Source organism: Pleurodeles waltl, chromosome 1_2 (assembly GCF_031143425.1).
Source record: "Pleurodeles waltl isolate 20211129_DDA chromosome 1_2, aPleWal1.hap1.20221129, whole genome shotgun sequence".
Classification (NCBI taxonomy): Eukaryota; Metazoa; Chordata; class Amphibia; order Caudata; family Salamandridae; genus Pleurodeles; species Pleurodeles waltl.
This window is the reverse complement of record NC_090437.1, coordinates 264280115-264300638: the sequence shown is the minus strand read 5'-3', so window position 1 is coordinate 264300638 and position 20524 is coordinate 264280115. Positions and strand designations below refer to the sequence as shown.

The following is a 20524-nucleotide window of genomic DNA, read 5'->3' as shown; positions in this document are numbered from 1 at the left end:
CCGGGCGCATGACATAAATGACTCCTTAGGGGAAGTGTGGTCACTCAGATCTCATCTGTTTCTCTCAGTTACATTAGTCTCACATATGCAGGGACAATCGGAGGCAGAGTATAGTTCAATAAGGTTTTATTGAAATAACTGTATCTTAGATAATAAGACATGTATTGCAATAACTAGGATGATGAAGCACACAATTAAAATTGTAACAAGGAGAGTAAAACACAAAAATAATGCTACGATATTGTCACTTGAGTTTATAAGGATAGTTCCTACCTAAGCTATGTTAGAACACAGCACGGTAAGCTCTAATTCTCCCTTTCAGGTTCCCCCTGGGAAGACATCCTCCCTCATACCTGAGCAAGAGGCCTGTAGTCTACATAAGCAGTTGTGGTGAACCAATCATCATACAGTCATGGTCATCTGGCTGGAATCTCCCTCTAAGGTACATGGGTCAAAGTATTGTTTTTATCTTAAAACAACTGATGTTCCAAGAAAGGATCCCCAAGTAAGAGTGTGTATGTTTCTGTGAACATTGGAAAAAAAACTTACCACTTTTGCCGGCAACCTATCTTACTGCAGCCTTGAGAAAAGCACAGAGTGAAAGAAATGTCTTGTTTAAGAACGTAGTGTTGACCTAGGTGAAGAACAGCTAGATAGAGAAAATAAAAGAAGACCTCAAATGTGGCTACTGTTAAAATAGTATAACAAAGCTAAAATAAAAAATATCTAGGTTAAAGTGAACAGCGGCAGGTCTAGCTTGCTAAAATAACGTATATAAAACTATAACTAAAATGGCTACACAACATACTGATGTTTTTCACATGTCCTATCAGTGAAATACTGCCCTATTTGTTTTTCACTGATGCAAGGCCTATCTATCTAATAGGTTAACATGGGGGCTGCATTTAAATATTCTGAAAGAGCAGATTCTTTTGAGAGCAGATAGAAATTTGGAGTTTGGTGTCCCTGAACTCACAATTTAAAAATGCATCTTTTAGTATTGTATTTTAGATTGTTAGTTTGAAAATGCCACTTTTAGAAAGTAGGCATTTTCTTGCTTAAACCATTCTGTGACTCTGCCTATATGTGGATTCCCTGTCTGGGCCAGACTGACAGTTGGGCTGTTTGTGAATACCATCTAGACAGTGACACGAAGGGAGCTGGGGTGTAGCCTGCATATCCTTATTAGACATCTGAGCTAGAGTGGAGAGAGGAGTAGTCACTTACACCTGAATGGGTTGTGCCTGCCCTCACACAATACAGCCTCCAATCCCTAGTGTGTGTCTGGAGCATGGCCTGGGCAAGGCAGGATCTTCTGAACAACAGAGACTTTTCTTTGAAGTTTGCCTAATTTAATGGCAGAAAGTGGTATAAGTAGTGGACCAAAATCCCCAGAGTTTAGATCACTTCTGGAACCAAGAGGAACCTCTGCCAAGAACTGAGAAGTGCCGTCCCTGCCTGTGATTGTGCTTTGTTGGGCTATCTGCAGTTGCTGGACTTTGCTGTGCATTCATGCTGGAAGAAGAATCTCCAAGGGCTTGAACTGAGCTTGCCTCCTGTTTTGAAGTCTCAGGGCAATGACAGACTTCCTCTGCCAGCACCTGGACTCTCTGCTGAGACTCCTGCCCTGTCAATTGATGCCCTACCCAGTCCTGGGCCCTTGAAAGGTGAAGTTGGCAGAACATGAGCTGACATCCACACATAGAACGCTGTTCAGGGACATTTTTTATTCGGCAACATGGCTAATAAACGACGTGCCACCTGCTTCACGGCTAAAATCGATGCTCCACCTGCATTGTGGCTAGGAGATTGACGCATCACGGCTGGAGAAACAATGCAACAGCTGCTTGCAGCTGCTAATAACAATGCAAACCCCACGAGGTGCGGTTTTCTAACACTGTGTGACCGGATTTCTCACGCATCATCCCTAGGCATCAAAGTCATCGTGAACCTGTGCTGGTTCGAGGTGCCCTGTCCAGAAATCAACGCATCACTTTCTTGCAAGGGAGAAAAATGATGCATCACCTACCCAACTGAAGAAGAAACGACGCACAGCCTCTCTTATGAGTAAGGAATCAAAGCATTGCTGACTTTTCCGACGCTTATTTTTTATGCAAACCAGGTACTTTGTGGAAAATAAATGTTTCCATTATTTTCTATGGAGTAGGGATGTTATTCTTTTTCAAATTGATATCTTAACCTGTGTATGATGGTTTTTTGTCATTGTGGTCATGTCTGATTTAGATGGATTTTGCCTATTTTTCTAAACTGGTGAGGTGTCCATTTTGTGGTGTTTTCAATGTATTACTCTGTGTGTTGGTACAAATACTTTACACATTGGCTTTGAGATAAGCCTGACTGCTTGTACCAAGCTACCAAGGGGGTAACAGGGGTTATCTAAGTGTGTTTTTCTATTGCCCTGACTAGATTGAGGGTCCTTGCATGGACAGAGTGCAAACAGACTGACAACCAGAGCGCCCATTCCTAACACTCTTTAATAGTAAAGTCGGAATTACCATTATTGTTTTAGAAATTCCACTTTTAGAAAGTTGGCATTTCTCTGATCTTAAAGCTTTTTGTGCCATGCAGCCTTTCTCCAGTACACGTTTGGGATGGGTGACAGATACACTTTGTGTATTCCCTCTAGACAGCCACAAACAAAGGAAGGATGGGTGTGACAAAAGACTGATATGCATTCTGATGGGCCTTTCTTGGCTGGAAGGGTGGAGGGAATCTCACTCTTACACTTCGATAAGGACGTGTCTGTCCCATCACAAATGGCTGATGAGCCCTTACTGATAGTCTGGAGCATGGGCTGTGATGAAAGGGGGACCTGTGCACTTCAAGGAGCTGATTTAAAGTCACCCCCACTTCAAAGGCACTCTTTGGTATAAGTACTAGGGCTTTGAGCCTAGCAAATCAGATCACTACTGAACTTGGGAAGAACTCTGCTGTGCTGTAAGGATTGCCACTCTGCCTGGACTGACTGATCTCTGCCCTGCTGACAACAAGGACGGGACCCATGTTGGTCACCCAGAGTGTCTCCAAGAATTTCCTGGCTTGCCTTCTGTTCTTCTGCAGCCTCAGGGAAATCAAGAACTGCTTGCAACTCTCCTGGTGCTGCTGAATTCTGCCATCTGTGAGCCCTGCCCTTAGCTGAGGTGCCTCTCTCCAGTCCCGGGCCTCAAAGTGGGTTCTGCAGCTGATTTCTGCAAAAAACAATGCATCACCTCGAGTGCATGAGAAATTCCACTGCATCACTCCTTCAACACCTAAGCAGAGGCTGTTCAATGACAGCGGATTCACAGCCTATGTGGCACAATAACGACAATCGGCACAGCTGTAGGACGATGCATTATATTAATTTCAACAGAGCTCCATGCCAACGTGGGACACCACTGTGAGGATCGGAACTGACACATCATGTCCTCGACGATGACGCTTTGCTCCATCAAAGGTACTGTTTCAGAGGACCCTGCATAGGTCCGCTAGCTGCCTTACCACTATTGTGGTAGGCCTGAACTTTGGATTTGCACCAGTCCCCTGTGACCTCAAGTAACCTTTTAGCTGCTAGTGACTTCTAAGCACTATTTCACATTTAATCTTTAAAATGTAATATCTCAAATTCTACTTACTGGATTTTTGCTGTTTTAGTCTTGTTTTACTCATATAAATATTCTCTGTTTTCCTTAACCTGTGTGGACTCTTTTTGTGGTGTTTTCATTGTGTTGCTGTGTGTATGTGTGTGTGCGTGTGTTCATGTGTGTGTGGTGCACAAATACTTTACAAATTTTCTCTTAAGTTAAGCCTTAAGTTACGAACACAATGCACCAAAGTTTTCACGTAATGTTTTACTTTAGCTGATCTAAAGTTCTACGTGCCTTCAACAATCATCCTTTTTCTCTGTTTGGCTAAATCTTGTAAATTGATCATTTCTTTGCAATAGGTGTCATTTTGTTGCAGAAGAAACTGAGAAAATTCGTTCAAAAGATAGCTGAGAAACACAACCAAAGTTCTGTGTTAAATGTCATAGCAGAGCTCTCTTCATTAATCACTCCCTGTAAATGTCAAGTCAAGCAAAGATTTGAGAAACTCAAGGCAAATTTATGACAATATAGCTTTGATACTCAAAAGTAAAGTTTATTGTTTTATTGCCAGGAACACAGAAATTATAAGTGCTTGAGGTGCAGTGTTACTTAGGACTAAGGCCACTAGGAATCCACCCCTTCAAATTATTGAATTATTTTACTATGTAATCAGAGCTTAAAGAGGACCTTTCTTTTTTGTTTGTAATAAGGATCATAGTACCCTTGTTATGCCACTTTGTATAACTCGATAAAAACACCAGTGGGGGATTTGCTATATTGACTCCTAGTATGTCTTCATGCTTAATCTTTCTTATTATGGTCTTGTCTTGTTCACAATTGTTTTAATCATGCATTATTTTGGTAATTTAAATGTGCTTAATGCAACGACTTTGGAGCTAATTTATTTATTGGCAGATGAAGTAATTACTCTTGCCATGCTGAAGTAGTTTTCTCCCACCATGGTGAGGGTACTTTACCTGCCATATTTTAGAGATGTCTGTTGTCCCTGCAGACATTTCTAGCGTTTCCAGGAACTGCTGTCATGGCAGTTCCTGGAAAAGCATTGTATGTTTGACACACAGGTCAGTCAACATGACAGAGCAGTACATCAAACTTAAAACCTTTTTTCATAGACTCACAAAGCGGTTTATTTTAAATAAAAAAATAATGACACTCCTTGTACTGTGAGCATTTTTCCATGGTGTGGGGGTCATTTAATAGTTTTCACAGCCCACTGCAGCCATGTTTTTAATGGCGGTGATGAGCAGTCAAAAGTGGCCATGTATTGGTAAATCTAAATACTGCAGGCAGATGCATGACCAAACCTTTGATGGCGCTTACTCTGTTGGGCTATTATCAGAGTGAGGGCCATCGAAGATCTGGAGGTGGCAGAGAGGGAATAGTCTCAGCTGTATAGACACTGAAGGTCTGCCAGATTCTAAATGATGTGAATGGACCTTCAGGTTGGCAGAAACAGTAATCTGTTGCAAAGCATTTAAGTGTGCCCTTTTATGTAATGCATTGTGTTTCAGTGCTCTGGTATTCACAATGCTCAGAGTTTGGGGCAATCAAATTCCCCTGTGCAATACAATTGCAAAACGAGTATTGATGATTCAGTTGTCAAGTGATCAAACAATCCGCTTGTTTGCCTAAACCTAATTCAAGTCACTAGTTGCAGAACCTTAGAATAGCCAAAACATATCCATCAAGCTCAATAGTAGCCTGGTTTGACAAAGCAACATTTTCCTGAATTTGCCAGAATTTTGCTAAACAGCATGCAGGATATTTAGGGGCAGATTTATGGAAAGTGTTTTTCATGCATATATATATATATATATATATATATATATATATATATATATATATATATATATATATATTTATCTATATATATGTATATATATATATATATACAGGGAGTGCAGAATTATTAGGCAAGTTGTATTTTTGAGGATTAATTTTATTATTGAACAACAACCATGTTCTCAATGAACCCAAAAAACTCATTAATATCAAAGCTGAATATTTTTGGAAGTAGTTTTTAGTTTGTTTTTAGTTTTAGCTATGTTAGGGGGATATCTGTGTGTGCAGGTGACTATTACTGTGCATAATTATTAGGCAACTTAACAAAAAACAAATATATACCCATTTCAATTATTTATTATTACCAGTGAAACCAATATAACATCTCAACATTCACAAATATACATTTCTGACATTCAAAAACAAAACAAAAACAAATCAGTGACCAATATAGCCACCTTTCTTTGCAAGGACACTCAAAAGCTTGCCATCCATGGATTCTGTCAGTGTTTTGATCTGTTCACCATCAACATTGCGTGCAGCAGCAACCACAGCCTCCCAGACACTGTTCAGAGAGGTGTACTGTTTTCCCTCCTTGTAAATATCACATTTGATGATGGACCACAGGTTCTCAATGGGGTTCAGATCAGGTGAACAAGGAGGCCATGTCATTAGATTTCCTTCTTTTATACCCTTTCTTGCCAGCCACGCTGTGGAGTACTTGGACGCGTGTGATGGAGCATTGTCCTGCATGAAAATCATGTTTTTCTTGAAGGATGCAGACTTCTTCCTGTACCACTGCTTGAAGAAGGTGTCTACCAGGAACTGGCAGTAGGACTGGGAGTTGAGCTTGACTCCATCCTCAACCCGAAAAGGCCCCACAAGCTCATCTTTGATGATACCAGCCCAAACCAGTACTCCACCTCCACCTTGCTGGCGTCTGAGTCAGACTGGAGCTCTCTGCCCTTTACCAATCCAGCCACGGGCCCATCCATCTGGCCCATCAAGACTCACTCTCATTTCATCAGTCCATAAAACCTTAGAAAATCAGTCTTGAGATATTTCTTGGCCCAGTCTTGACGTTTCAGCTTGTGTGTCTTGTTCAGTGGTGGTCGTCTTTCAGCCTTTCTTACCTTGGCCATGTCTCTGAGTATTGCACACCTTGTGCTTTTGGGCACTCCAGTGATGTTGCAGCTCTGAAATATGGCCAAACTGGTGGCAAGTGGCATCGTGGCAGCTGCACGCTTGACTTTTCTCAGTTCATGGGCAGTTATTTTGCGCCTTGGTTTTTCCACACGCTTCTTGCGACCCTGTTGACTATTTTGAATGAAACGCTTGATTGTTCGATGATCACGCTTCAGAAGCTTTGCAATTTTAAGAGTGCTGCATCCCTCTGCAAGATATCTCACTATTTTTGACTTTTCTGAGCCTGTCAAGTCCTTCTTTTGACCCATTTTGCCAAAGGAAAGGAAGTTGCCTAATAATTATGCACACCTGATATAGGGTGTTGATGTCATTAGACCACACCCCTTCTCATTACAGAGATGCACATCACCTAATATGCTTAATTGGTAGTAGGCTTTCGAGCCTATACAGCTTGGAGTAAGACAACATGCATAAAGAGGATGATGTGGTCAAAATACTCATTTGCCTAATAATTCTGCACTCCCTGTATATATATATATATACATATATATAGATATATATATATATATATATACATATATATATATGTATATATATATATATATATATATATATATATATATATATATATGTACATAGAGAAAACGCAAATTAGTCAGACCCAAACGTGGCAGGCTGTAACAGGGTCGCAAACCCTGTAAATTCAGCAACATATCACTTCTAAAAGAAGAGAGAGTTACAGCCATTCGTGTCACTAAAGTAAATTTAATGTGGCAAAACAGCAAAACAGCTGACAAAACTCTAAACTCTAACGCGTTTTCAGGAGGCAAAGCTCCCTTGTTCACAGAGATGTATACGTCTATAGTGAATGTGATATATTTATTCAATTTTGAAGAACATCAAGGTACTCAAGCTGGGCAATAGCAGCGGAAGACTCTGTGAGTAAACAGAGGGAGTGTCACTTTAATTTTTAATCCTTTTGATTTTGGATCTACTGGCATATTGGCAATATGGCTTCTGATAGAAATGTTTCACGATTGGCGGCAGCTGAGGCATTATTTAGTGCAATCAATAACAAAAATTCGGATACGGGAAGCAATGGAGGAGGTGTTAAAAATCTGCGAACTCTATGTAATAACTTGTGGAAAATTTTAAAAAAAAGTACAGTCCAAATGGTGGGAGGCAGTAACTCTGCAGAAATATATAGACTGTTAAAGAATCCCTAGGGGTTTGAGGATCTTTATTATACCAACCTTTGATAATCCTGACCCGGAAATGGTTGTGGAATGGATGGAGAATAATCATCAGTGCAGCATGAACATGTTAAAAATACTTGTTAAATATGCATGGAAGGATCAAGTGAAATTGAGTGAAAAGATAGAAGCAAGGACCAAGGAATTGAAGGACATATGTACTGCAGAAGAATTTGAAAGGGAAATGGAGAAGTGTAATGATAAATTACGTAAGACTGCCTCACTCGCCTCCCCTCTCTATCTATCTACCTCCCTCACTCCTCCTTTCTACCTATCTCTCTATCTCTCTATCCCACTATCTAACTCCCTCACTCTCCACCTCCTCCGATCTACCTATCTCTCTATCTATCTATTTCTCTATCTATCGATTTCTCTATCTATCTATTTTCTCTATCTATTTCTCTATCTCTCCCCCCCTTCCCGCCACCCCCTCTATTACCTATCTTCCTATCCTCTCACTCTACCTCTCACCCTCACCCACCTCTACAACCCCCCCTCCCCTATCTTCACAACCCTACTCCTATCTTTCTCCCTAATCTCCTAAACCTCCTAACACTCACCCCCTCCACCCTTAAACCCCCCTCCCCCAGCTCTTCTCACTCTACCTGTCCCCCCCTCCCTCGCGCTTTCCCGCCGCGACCTCCTGCACGCCCCGCCCCCCAGCTCCCATTCGCCCCCAGCTGACCCCTCCCCCCCCACCTCATATGGCGGCCGCTGCGCGACAGTGGTAGTGACCCTTGACCCAAGGGTAGGTCGCTCCCCCTGCCGCTGCAGCTCCTCCAGCTCCTCCAGGTTCCTGAGTTCCTGAGACCCACCTCACAGTAAGTACCCCCCCCCTCCCAGCCCCTCGCTCTGCCCCACGCTACTCACCCTCTCTCCTGCTTCTTTTCTTCTTTTCTTCTTCTCTGTTCTTCCTCCTCGCTCCTCGTTTGTAATCTTCTTCTGTACTCTTCTTTTCCCCGTCTTCTCTCTTCTTCTGTGTGCTTCTCAGCCTCTCCTGTCGCCTCTCTTCTTCCTCATCTTCTTCTGTGGTCCTCTGCCTTCTGTTCTTTGTTTTCTGTATCTTCCTCTGTGTTCTTCTGTGTTCTTCTGTGTTCTTCTGTGTTCTTCTGTGTTCTTCTGGTCTCCTGCTCTTCTGTTCTTCCGGTCTTCTTTTCTTCTGTTCTTCCGGTCTTCGGTTCTTCTGTTCCTCCGGTCTTCTGCTCTTCTGTCTTCTGTCTTCTATCTTCTGCCTTCGGCTCTTCTGCCTCCTCCGTCTTCTTCTCCCCGCGCCTGCCCTCCTGCTCCTGCCTCATCCCCCTCCCTCACTCGCCTCCCCCTCTCTATCTATCTACCTCCCTCACTCCTCCTTTCTACCTATCTCTCTATCTCTCTATCCCACTATCTAACTCCCTCACTCTCCACCTCCTCCTATCTACCTATCTCTCTATCTATCGATTTCTCTATCTATCTATTTTCTCTATCTATTTCTCTATCTCTCCCCCCTTCCCGCCACCCCCTCTATTACCTATCTTCCTATCCTCTCACTCTACCTCTCACCCTCACCCACCTCTACAACCCCCCCTCCCCTATCTTCACAACCCTACTCCTATCTTTCTCCCTAATCTCCTAAACCTCCTAACACCCACCCCCCTCCACCCTTAAACCCCCTCCCCCAGCTCTTCTCACTCTACCTGACCCCCCTCCCTCGCGCTTTCCCGCCGCGACCTCCTGCACGCCCCCGCACCCCAGCTCCCATTCGCCCCCAGCTGACCCCTCCTACCTCATATGGCGGCCGCTGCGCGACCGCGCCGCTGGCGCACCGGAGGCGCGCCAGAGGCAAGCCCGTCTGTGTCTGGCCCGCGCCCAGCGCCACGACCCCTGGTCCCCAGCTCTCCCAAGCCCCGCTGATCCGCTACGACCCCACCACCCTCCACGCCCTCAACCCAGGACGCTCCAACACCTGCTTCCAAGCTCACCCCAAACGCACCCATGGACCCTTCGCCTGCAACTCCTGCAAACGCATCTTCCACCACGCAACTACCATGACCACAAGCCCACGCGCCATCAACCACCTCAAGTGCGTCCTGGTCAACGCTCGTTCCGTCCACAAGCACGCCGTTGAACTCTGGGACCTCCTGGACTCCACAGCCCCGGACGTCGCCTTCATCACGGAGACCTGGATGAATGCCTCCTCTGCTCCAGACATCGTCACCGCCATCCCCGAAGGCTACAAGATCTCCAGAAAAGACCGCACCAACCAAGTAGGAGGAGGTATCGCCATCGTCTTCAAAGACTCCATCAGCGTCAGCACCTCCACCGAAGACACCCCTCTCGCCGCTGAACACCTGCATTTTCAGATCCGCACCGACCCGAGGACCACCCTCAGAGGATCCCTCGTCTACCCTCCTCCCGGACCGCGCGCCCCTTTCAGCGACGCCATCGCCGACTTCATCTCCCTGCACGCCCTCGCCTCACCGGACTACATCCTCCTAGGCGACCTCAACTTTCATCTGGAACAAAACAACGACCCCAACACCACCACCCTGCTCGACAACCTCGCCAATCTCGGCCTCAAACAACTGGTTAACACCGCCACCCACATCGCCGGACACACGCTTGACCCTATCTTCTCCGCCAGCAAACACGTCTTCTTCAGCCACACCTCCGCTCTACACTGGACCGACCACAGCTGTGTCCACTTCACATTCCGACGCGAGACCCGCCACCTCCGCACTCAACCCATCCCGCGTCGACAGTGGAACAAGATCCCCGAAGAACAACTCTTCTCAGCACTCGCCACCAACCAACCCACCCTCACCACCGACCCCAACGACGCAGCCCTCAACCTCACAAACTGGATCTCCAACTGCGCAGACAACCTTGCTCCCATCAAACGCATGCATCGACAGACCAACACCAAAAAACATCTCTGGTTCTCTGACACCCTCAAAGAATCAAAGAAAACTTGTCGCGCCCTCGAGAAGGCCTGGCGCAAGGACCACACCACGGACAACATGACCGCCCTCAAGAACGCTACCCGCAAACACCACCGCCTGATCCGCGCTGCTAAAAAAAACTTTTTCACCGACAGACTGGACAAAAACAGCCACAACAGCAGAGAACTCTTCAGCATCGTCAAGGAGTTCTCCAACCCCAACGCCAACGCCGTCACGCCCTCACAGGATCGGTGGGAATCCCTCGCCACTTTCTTCGATCGCAAGATCAGCGACCTCCACGACAGCTTCGGACAACAGACCCAACATAACAACACCGAACCCGCACCCCCGGCCATTACCCTCAACAACTGGACCCACATCAACACTGAAGAAACCAAATACATCATGAACTCTATCCACTCCGGCGCCCCTTCGGACCCCTGTCCTCACTTCATCTTTAACAAAGCCGACGACATCATCGCCCCGCACCTCCAGACCGTCATCAACTCTTCTTTTTCTTCTGCTACCTTCCCCGAATGCTGGAAACACGCCGAAGTCAATGCCCTACTAAAGAAACCTACGGCTGACCCGAGCGACCTGAAAAACTTCTGCCCCATCTCTCTTCTGCCTTTCCCAGCCAAGGTAATAGAGAAGACCGTCAACAAACAGCTGACCACCTTCCTGGAAAACAACAACCTGCTCGACCCTTCACAAACCGGATTCCGAACCAACCACAGCACGGAAACCGCCCTCATCTCAGTCACTGACGACATCAGAACCCTGATGGACAACGGTGAAACAGTCGCCCTCATTCTCCTCGACCTCTCGGCTGCCTTCGACACCGTCTGTCACCGCACCCTAATCGCCCGCCTCCGCTCCACCGGGATCCAAGGCCAAGCCCTGGACTGGATCGCCTCCTTCCTCTCAAACCGTTCCCAAAGAGTTTACCTCCCTCCGTTTCGCTCAGAACCCACCGAGATCATCTGCGGCGTCACACAAGGCTCATCGCTCAGCCCGACACTCTTCAATGTCTACATGAGCCCCCTCGCCAACATCGTTCGCAAGCACGACATCATCATCACCTCCTACGCCGACGACACCCAACTTATACTCTCCCTCACCAAGGACCCCGCCAGCGCCAAGACCAACCTACAAGAGGGTATGAAGGACGTCGCAGATTGGATGAGGCTCAGCCACCTAAAGCTGAACTCTGAAAAAACGGAAGTCCTCATCCACGGCAACACCCCGTCCGCCTGGGACGACTCCTGGTGGCCCACGGCCCTCGGCACCGCACCGACCCCAACAGACCACTCCCGCAACCTCGGCTTCATCTTGGACCCTCTTCTCACCATGACCAAGCAAGTCAACACCGTGTCCTCCGCCTGCTTCCTCACCCTCCGCATGCTCCGCAAGATCTTCCACTGGATCCCCGCCGACACTAGAAAAACCGTGACCCATGCCCTCGTCACGAGCCGCCTGGACTACGGCAACACCCTCTACGCCGGGACCACAGCCAAACTCCAAAATCGCCTGCAACGCATTCAAAATGCATCGCACGCCTCATCCTCGACGTACCCCGCAACAGCCACATCTCCGCACACCTGAGACACCTGCATTGGCTCCCAGTCAGCAAAAGGATCACCTTTCGACTTCTCACCCACGCACACAAAGCCCTCCACAACAAGGGACCGGAATACCTCAACCGACGCCTCAGCTTCTACGTCCCCACCCGCCTCCTCCGTTCCTCTGGTCTCGCACTCGCTGCCGTCCCTCGCATCCGCCGCTCCACGGCGGGTGGGAGATCTTTTTCCTTCCTGGCGGCCAAGACCTGGAACTCCCTCCCCACCAGCCTCAGGACCACCCAGGACCACTCCACTTTCCGGAGACTCCTAAAAACCTGGCTATTCGAGCAGCAGTAACCCCCCCTTTCCCCTAGCGCCTTGAGACCCGCACGGGTGAGTAGCGCGCTTTATAAATGTTAATGATTTGATTTGATTTGACTGAGGATTTATTAAAGGCAAAGAAACAACAGAAATTTTTAAGGGATCATAATGACTATGAGAAAGGACAGATTCTCACCTTTGGAAGAAAATATGAAATTATCAGGAATAGGTTTAGAGAAGGTTTTTGGAATATGAGAACAGGGAGAACTTGACATCAGAAGAGGAAAAAACTAAAACACAACCAGAAGCGAGTAGAGTAATACAGGACAGTGAAGAGAGTGAGAGTGATATTTTGTCTCAATCTGATAGTTGTGGAGTAAAAGACAATGTTTTAAAGGAGTTCGACCTGATAGCCCAGGGAAGATCCATGGGCCAAGTGGGGAGAGGCAGAGGAGCACACGCAGGACGAGGAAGAGGAGGAAGACCAAGAAGAGGCTTCAGAGACTCAAAGGAAGGTTCAACAGGAGTACAGACGAGGGGCCAATCATCAATGAAGGAATGCAAAAAAAGACAGTTGTTAACCTGTCTACAAGAATAATTTCTGATACGGAACGTGAAGTATTAGCATTAGGTTTATCATTTTGTCCGGTTATGCAGTTTGATTATACACAAAGTCGTATTGATTTTTTTCATTTTGTGAGGAAGTTAAAAATTGAAAAAATGGTTTGAAACTAAAGTGAAGGATGGTAATACAAATAGTAATAATAGGCCATCAATTTTGGAAATTGGAGATATTGATTTATTGCATACTCTGTGTGAACTTGATGAGAACACTGTAGCGGAACAAGATCCGATTTTAAATTTATCTCAGATGGGAATTGATATTGATGAAAGATGTCCCAGTAACTTCAAATCTAAATCAACTTTTTTACCACCAGTTAACTGTGAAGCTATCAATGTTTTTGAAAGAGGTGTTATTGGATGTTTGAAATCTCTCAGATATACAAAGAAACCCAGATTTGATAATTTATCAATGGAACGTAGAAAAGCGATTCAGTCTCTTCAGAGTGATAAAAGTATAGTGATTAAACAATCCGACAAGGGTGGAAATGTTGTAATTCTATCAAGGGACAATTATCTAAAGGAAGGGTTAAGACAACTACAAGATCGAGAAAGCTACTTAGTAGTCGATAGAAATGAAATGTTAATAGCTAAGAAGGAAGTGTATGATAGATTAGAGGAATGGAGAAATTCAGGACTGATTGAATTAGAGGAGTACCAATTCCTGAAGGTAGAATTCCCCAGAACTGCAGCAATTTATTTCTTACCCAAATTACATAAGAATGCAACTGATCCACCGGGGAGACCCATTGTATCATCTATGGGCAGTCTGTTGGAGAACGTTTCGAAATATGTAGATTTTTTCCTGCGCCCTTTTGTGGAGTCTCTTCCCTCCTGTATTAAAGATACCAGAGATTTGTTACGGATTATTGAAGGAATTGGGTGGGAAGATGACTATATCGCCCTTAGCTTAGATGTCAATAGTTATATATATACATGCATCCCACATGAAAAGGGTATTGAGGCAGTGAGACATTTTTTGCGGGCCAGATCATTGTCCTATCTTTTACACACCAAAATGTTACTTGATATGATATGAATGTGCTTGACCAACAACTTTTTCATTTTTGACAATACATTATACCGACAACGGCAGGGGACTGCAATGGGACCTGTTTTGCCCCTAGCTATGCGGGTTTATACCTATGTTGGTGGGAGGAACAGGTGGTCTGGAACATCACTGGTTATGAGGACCGGGCAGTCCTTTGGGTGAGGTATATTGATGACATTTTTTGTATTTGGAGAGGGAGCAAAGCATCAGCCCTTCACTTTGTCGAGGAATTGAACAATAACCAGTTAAATTTGAAGTTCAGCTGTACATTGAACTCGGCTGAGCTGGAATTTTTGGATGTGAAAGTTAAAGTAGTTAAGGACAAATTAGAATGTAAACTCTTTAGGAAAAACACAGCGGGTAACAGTATCCTCCATGCAACCAGTAGCCATCCAAAGAATTTGATTTATAGCATCCCATATGGAGAACTATTACGGGCTAGAAGGAACTGTAGTTTAGATACTACATTTTAGAATGAGGTTGGAGTAATGGTCAATAGATTTCGGGAAAGAGGTTATCCACAGACAGTCATTAATAAAGCACTAAGTAGGATCCGAAAAATTTAAAGGGAGGATCTTCAGGTTGAAAAGCTGGATAATACTAAAAATGAGAAGATCAAGATAAGATTTATAACCTCTTACCACAATAGGGTTAATGATATTAAAAAGGCCTTTTTACGATTCTGCCCGGCCCTCAAAACAGATGAAAATATAGGCAAACTATTAGATGACTACCCAGCCTTTACCTTTAAAAGAAGTCGCTCTCTGAAAGATGTGTTAAGCCATAGTTTGATATCGAAAAATGAACAAACAAAGTCTATTCAAGGATTCTACACTTGTGGCAAATGCAAAGCGTGCAAGTACAGTTTTAATTGTAAGGAGGTGAAGTTTCCGGGGACCAAAAAATCTTTTACAATAAGGAAACATCTATCTTGTATATCGGATTATTGTATTTATGCTTTAAAATGTCCATGTAATAAATTTTACATAGGTAGTACGATACATATGGTGAAAAAATGTATCCTGGAGCATATGAGAGCAATTAAGAACGAAGACAAGTCATATCCTGTGGCTAGGCACTTCAAGGAGTACCATGACAAAAATGTAAATAAACTACAGGTTATGGTTCTTGATAGGATCCCAATGAAAGTAAGAGGTGGAAACAGGACCTTGGATTTGAGGAAATTAGAATCCAGGCTGATTATTAAATGTAACACGATGGACCCTATAGGGATGAATAAGGACAAAGAATTATCTGTACATTTGCACTAATCAGTCGTGCCTCCAGCATTATGCATTTTCCGATATGATTTCGTAGATTTAGTATTAGTAATTTTATAGTATGAATTTTTGATTTTCTTTTTTTGATCTGATATTATTAATGTTTTCCCATTTTTTTCTCTTGACAGGAATTTAAATTGAGCATATAAAAGCAAAAGAGCTCTTATATCGATTTAATCTAAGGACTGTACGAAAGGAATGGCTTTCAGAATGTCTATTAATTACAAGAGGTATGATAATTTAGATGATACATTTTGGAACTGATGTATTTAGAACATGAAGCAATGTTCGGGGAATATATATAGAAAGTTAAATGTTTCAGGTACACAACGAGTGAAAAATAGTTTTAAAAATGTGTATATATAAGTGAATTACAATTATGAGGAATATTCTGTTAATTAGGTTGATTTTTATGTTCCATTGTGGTTATGTTTATGGTACCAGTAGTACATTTAAATATGGCAGCCAGTGATGTATAAAAGAAAGTAAGTCAGTTTTTTATGTTAATGATTTAGGTAGTATGTAAAATAGAGAGAGAAATGGGCTCGAAAATATCTCTGTGAACAAGGGAGCTTTGCCTCCAGAAACGCGTTAGAGTTTAGAGTTTTGTCATCTGTTTTGCTGTTTTGCCACATTAAATTTACTTTAGTGACACGAGTGGCTGTAACTCTTTCTTCTTTTAGAAGTGATTTGTTGCTGAATATATATATATATATATGTATATATTTATATATATTTTTTTGGGGGCGGTTGCGAACCGGACCCATGCGATCAACACAGACATGAAGAAATCTTAGATGTCATTGAAACAATAATTAGCCAATGTAAGAGAATATTAAAAAATTAGGCTGTGCACTCCTGTGGACTAATGTACTGAAGATATGAAAATGAAAGAAAGACAATCAAATACTGCACCTTCTTTACAGTATCCAACATGGATCGACCTCCTTGCCAAGGCTTAGAATTCTTCCTTATGCAGGTCAGGCTGGCCATACTATGCCATTTCCGGTCCTCAAGTTTCTTATGGAAAGCATTTGCCAAGAGAAGCACAGTGTCGTAAATGTAGAGATTGGTGATCTGTAAAATATTTCAAACAGTTTTTGTTTATTAAATGTGAGACAAATAAAAAATAAAGAATAGATTTATTATTTTCACTACAGTGCAGTGGTTTTCCTGTTGGGTGACTGAATAGGTGCTTAAAGAATTTTCAGGTCTCGGTCAGCAGGTGTAATTTGTAATGAAGGCATTCTTTCACCCACCCCTCAATAAAATCTTATCTTTTCTCACAAAGTAATCTCTAAAGTTACTTGAAATGTGATCAAAAGGGATAGGGTGATTGATAAGCCTTCTGAGCATAACCAAGACTTCACTTACACGTGAAATCCTACCTTATGTTTGCCTCCAGTACCTGCTACATCTGGTGTCTCCAAAATGTAGGGATTTATGTAACATTTGACAGAGTAGAAACTGGTGCTTATGGACAAGAATCTAATTCTGCCAAAACTGTGGCACCCCCACCTCATTTAATTAGTGGCAGAATTTTGCATTTTCAGACAGTGGATCCTCAATTGGCTTTTCCATCATAAACCTCTGACTCATATATCCATCTATCCCACGTTCACTGGGTGTTGGAAATGGCCCTTTCTGCAGAGTTATTCCCAAACCTTTTGCCTTTCTCCTTCGGACTCCAGGCACTTTACCACTGCTAATCAATGCTATAGTGCATTTGCTCTCTCCCCTACAACTTGGTATATTTGGTTTACACCTGTTTGGCTTATTTAATTTACCTATAAGTTCCTTGTAAAGTGGTATACCATGTATCCAGGGCCTGTAAATTAAATGCTACTTGTGGGCCTGCAGTGCAGATTGTGCCACACACAAAAGTAGCCTTTCAAACTTTTCTCAGGCCTGACACAGCAGTGCTTGCATGTGCAGTTTACTGCCAAACTGACTTGGCAAGTCACACTACTTGTCAAGGTCTCAGCTCCCTTTTTTCTACATCTAACTAACCCTTAAGGTGGGCCCTAGATAGCCCTATGGGCAGGGTGTGTGTATCTAAAAGTTACAACATATGTCTTTATGTGCTTCATGTGCTCCATAGGATTGCATTGAAAATACCCTGTCATATGTGTAAATGGTATTTTCTGATCTATGAAGAATAGCGTGGGCATGTTTAGTATGTTTGGAAGTGAGAAATCCTGTGTAGTGATTAGTTTTTTTTTATTACTATTGTAGAAATGCCACTTTTGGAAAGTGAGCATTTCTCTGTGCTTATATCTCCAATGCTTTGCAGCTTGACTCCATGTTACTTCTGGGGCAGAGTGACAGCTCCACTTGGTGTATACCTTCCAGACAACCATCACACACGAGGGGCTGGAAGTGACAGAAGATGCATCAGCATACTGATACTCTTCGTGGGCTACAGAGAGGGAGGGTCGTTCACACTTTACATCTGAATAGGCTGTGTTCTGACCTCACACAATTAACTGATTACCCACTACAGATGTCTGGAGACAGTGCTGGGTTGAAGGGGTTGTGTGCTTCAGTTGAAAGGGCTCTTTGGAAGTTACCTCCTGAACAAAGGCATTTTTTGATTATAAGTAGAGAGGCTCTGCCCCCTGATTGGAGAGCACTTGTGGAAGGGGGACTGAACCTCTGCCAAAGGGACTGCTGGACTGCACAAAGAACTCATCTGGACTGTTCTTCTTTTGTTGCCCTGCTACACAGTGTCTGCTGGGTGGCCCAAAGGACTTATCTGGATTGCTTTTCTGTATGTTGCCCTGCTGCCAGGTGCCCTACTGACTTTGGTTGCACTACGCATGCCAAGTATAGCTAGGAGGAACCAACACTTTAATCCCTTGCTTGTGTGTGCTGGCCTGCCTACTCCTCTTGTGCCCCCCTCCAAGATTCACCTCCTCAAGGAGCCCAGAGGCAGGGATTTGTGCTGTCTTCTGTTCCTTGGGGGTTGGTAAACTCAGCACTGTGTAGAAGGTCTGCATGTTTCGGTTCCAAGCACTTAGGGAGCACCTTAGGTGTTATAAAAACTAGCTCATGGAGAGAGCTCTCCTAATTATGGCCCTAGCGCAGGCAAAGCACTTCACAATCTCCTATCACCTTTAGCGAGTTGAGAGGGCCCTCTGTCAGAACTCACTGGGTTCTTTCACAACATCCAATCCAACAAGAGACCCTTGCAAGAGTAAGAAATTCCCAACTGCAAAAGAAGTCTGCAATGTGAAGCAATCTGCACTGGGTTTTTTGCTGCCAGAGGAGAAGCAGCTGTGCTACTACTGGGAAGGGCCACAGCACATGCAGCTCAGCTGGTTTCCACGACTGCCATACTTTGCAAACCCCCTAATGAGTGGCCCCATCAGCCGGCCAGTCGGGTCAGAGCCATACCGCACGTCAAGGAACCCCAATGTGGCCCTCCCTCTAAAGCCTGTATGTGGCAGGATGACAGTGGAGCTGACAGGCTTGAGCCCAGAACTGGGGACAGGGGATTGTGCAACATAGCCCCAACTCTCCGCTACTGGGTAGAGGCTGTCTGACGTTGGCAATCCTTTTTGGTTTTTCTTTCTTGCTCCCCGGTCTATGAGAGGTGAGCACAGAGGAAGGTTTGTGGGCCACCCAATGTTGGGAAAGGTGCAACGCCCCCCCACCAACACCCCTGAGCCATGTTTGGGCCTGGGTAGAGTGCTAGGGGGAGTTGCGCCGACATCCTGCATGGCCCCAGTGGATAGCCCTGCTTCTATTGGAAGAAAGGAGACTCATCAGTGGGTCCATTTTTGGTGACACTGGAAACCCCTGATAGGAGTGCAATGCTCCCTGTACTTGCGGGGGCTTGCTGACAGGTTTGTGTTCAGGGTGACACTGGAAGGCAGGTTTATGTGGGATACACTGCAGAGATCTTCATGTTTCACTGAAGTCTGCAAGCATTGCCTCATGTGCCGCATCCTGATCCCCAGCCTTATCACAACCCCGGGTCTTATTATAATGATGACACTGTCCTACACAATATTACCGAGGTCTACACGCGTAGCTAGTGTCAGAGCAGCAATTGACATATGGGGGACGTTCGCGTAGCTAGTGGCAGAACAGCAATTGACATATGGGGGACGGATAGCAATTTTAGCATTGCTATGTGAGGGATAAAGAGTATGATATGATGTTCTGCCTATGTGGTCCACATAGTTTCATGTGATTTGCCCTAAACATACTGCATTACTGGCCAGTACTTATGATTCATGTCACCTTTGGTCTGGTTGGAGTGCCACCTAATGAACTGTGAGTTTACGGCTGCATTTCATGTTCTGACCTAATAGCGCCTATTGACATTGGATGTTCATAGCACCATGACTACAGATACCATAGTGTAGCATGGACTTATAAGTACACTTTATATGATGCACGTTGCTTGAAATGCAACTTTACATATATAATATACCTTATATTTTTATATATCTCAGTCTGTAGAGTCTCATTTGTGGTGTATTTCATTGTGTCACCAGTGTATGTTGCACAAACGCTTTGCACATTGCCTCTGGGTATAAGCCTGCCTGCTCTGTACCAAGCTACCAGGGGTGAGCACAGATTATCTTTGGTTGTGTAACTTACTCTCCCTGACTAGAGTGGTGGTTTCTGCCTGGCTGAGGTGCATACCCTAGCCACGCAGAACCCCCATTTTCAAGCTAGGTCAATGTATTGTATAACACGCCCTATTTAGCTCAGGCCTTCTGACAGATTTCTCCCCCCTGAGTCCAGAATTCCTAGAAAAGGAAGGCCCAGCCAGAAAATGTAATTAATGGTAGGCGTAAAAAGGGAGAAGACTCCCTACATGTTGTAACAAATTATATGTTGCTTTGTAGAAGTAACACCCCACTTAATGTCTTTCATTCCTCTTAACCAAAGAAATGCCAATTAGCTTCTCTCACATGCCTTTAATATGTTGACACAAGAGTACCTGCCATGTCAAGGAGCTTATTTGT

General features: G+C 44.3%; 1 protein-coding gene across 2 annotated transcripts in view; it reads right to left on the bottom strand.

The window, feature by feature from the left end:
- The window catches only part of GRID2 (glutamate ionotropic receptor delta type subunit 2), a 2834743-nt gene that overhangs the window by 1279554 nt on the left and 1534665 nt on the right, over nt 1-20524 (bottom strand). For both annotated transcript variants that reach the window (XM_069238009.1, XM_069238018.1), the window contains exon 7: nt 16458-16619. In XM_069238009.1, the coding sequence (XP_069094110.1) occupies nt 16458-16619 (162 nt within the window). The remainder of the gene's footprint in view (nt 1-16457; nt 16620-20524) is intronic.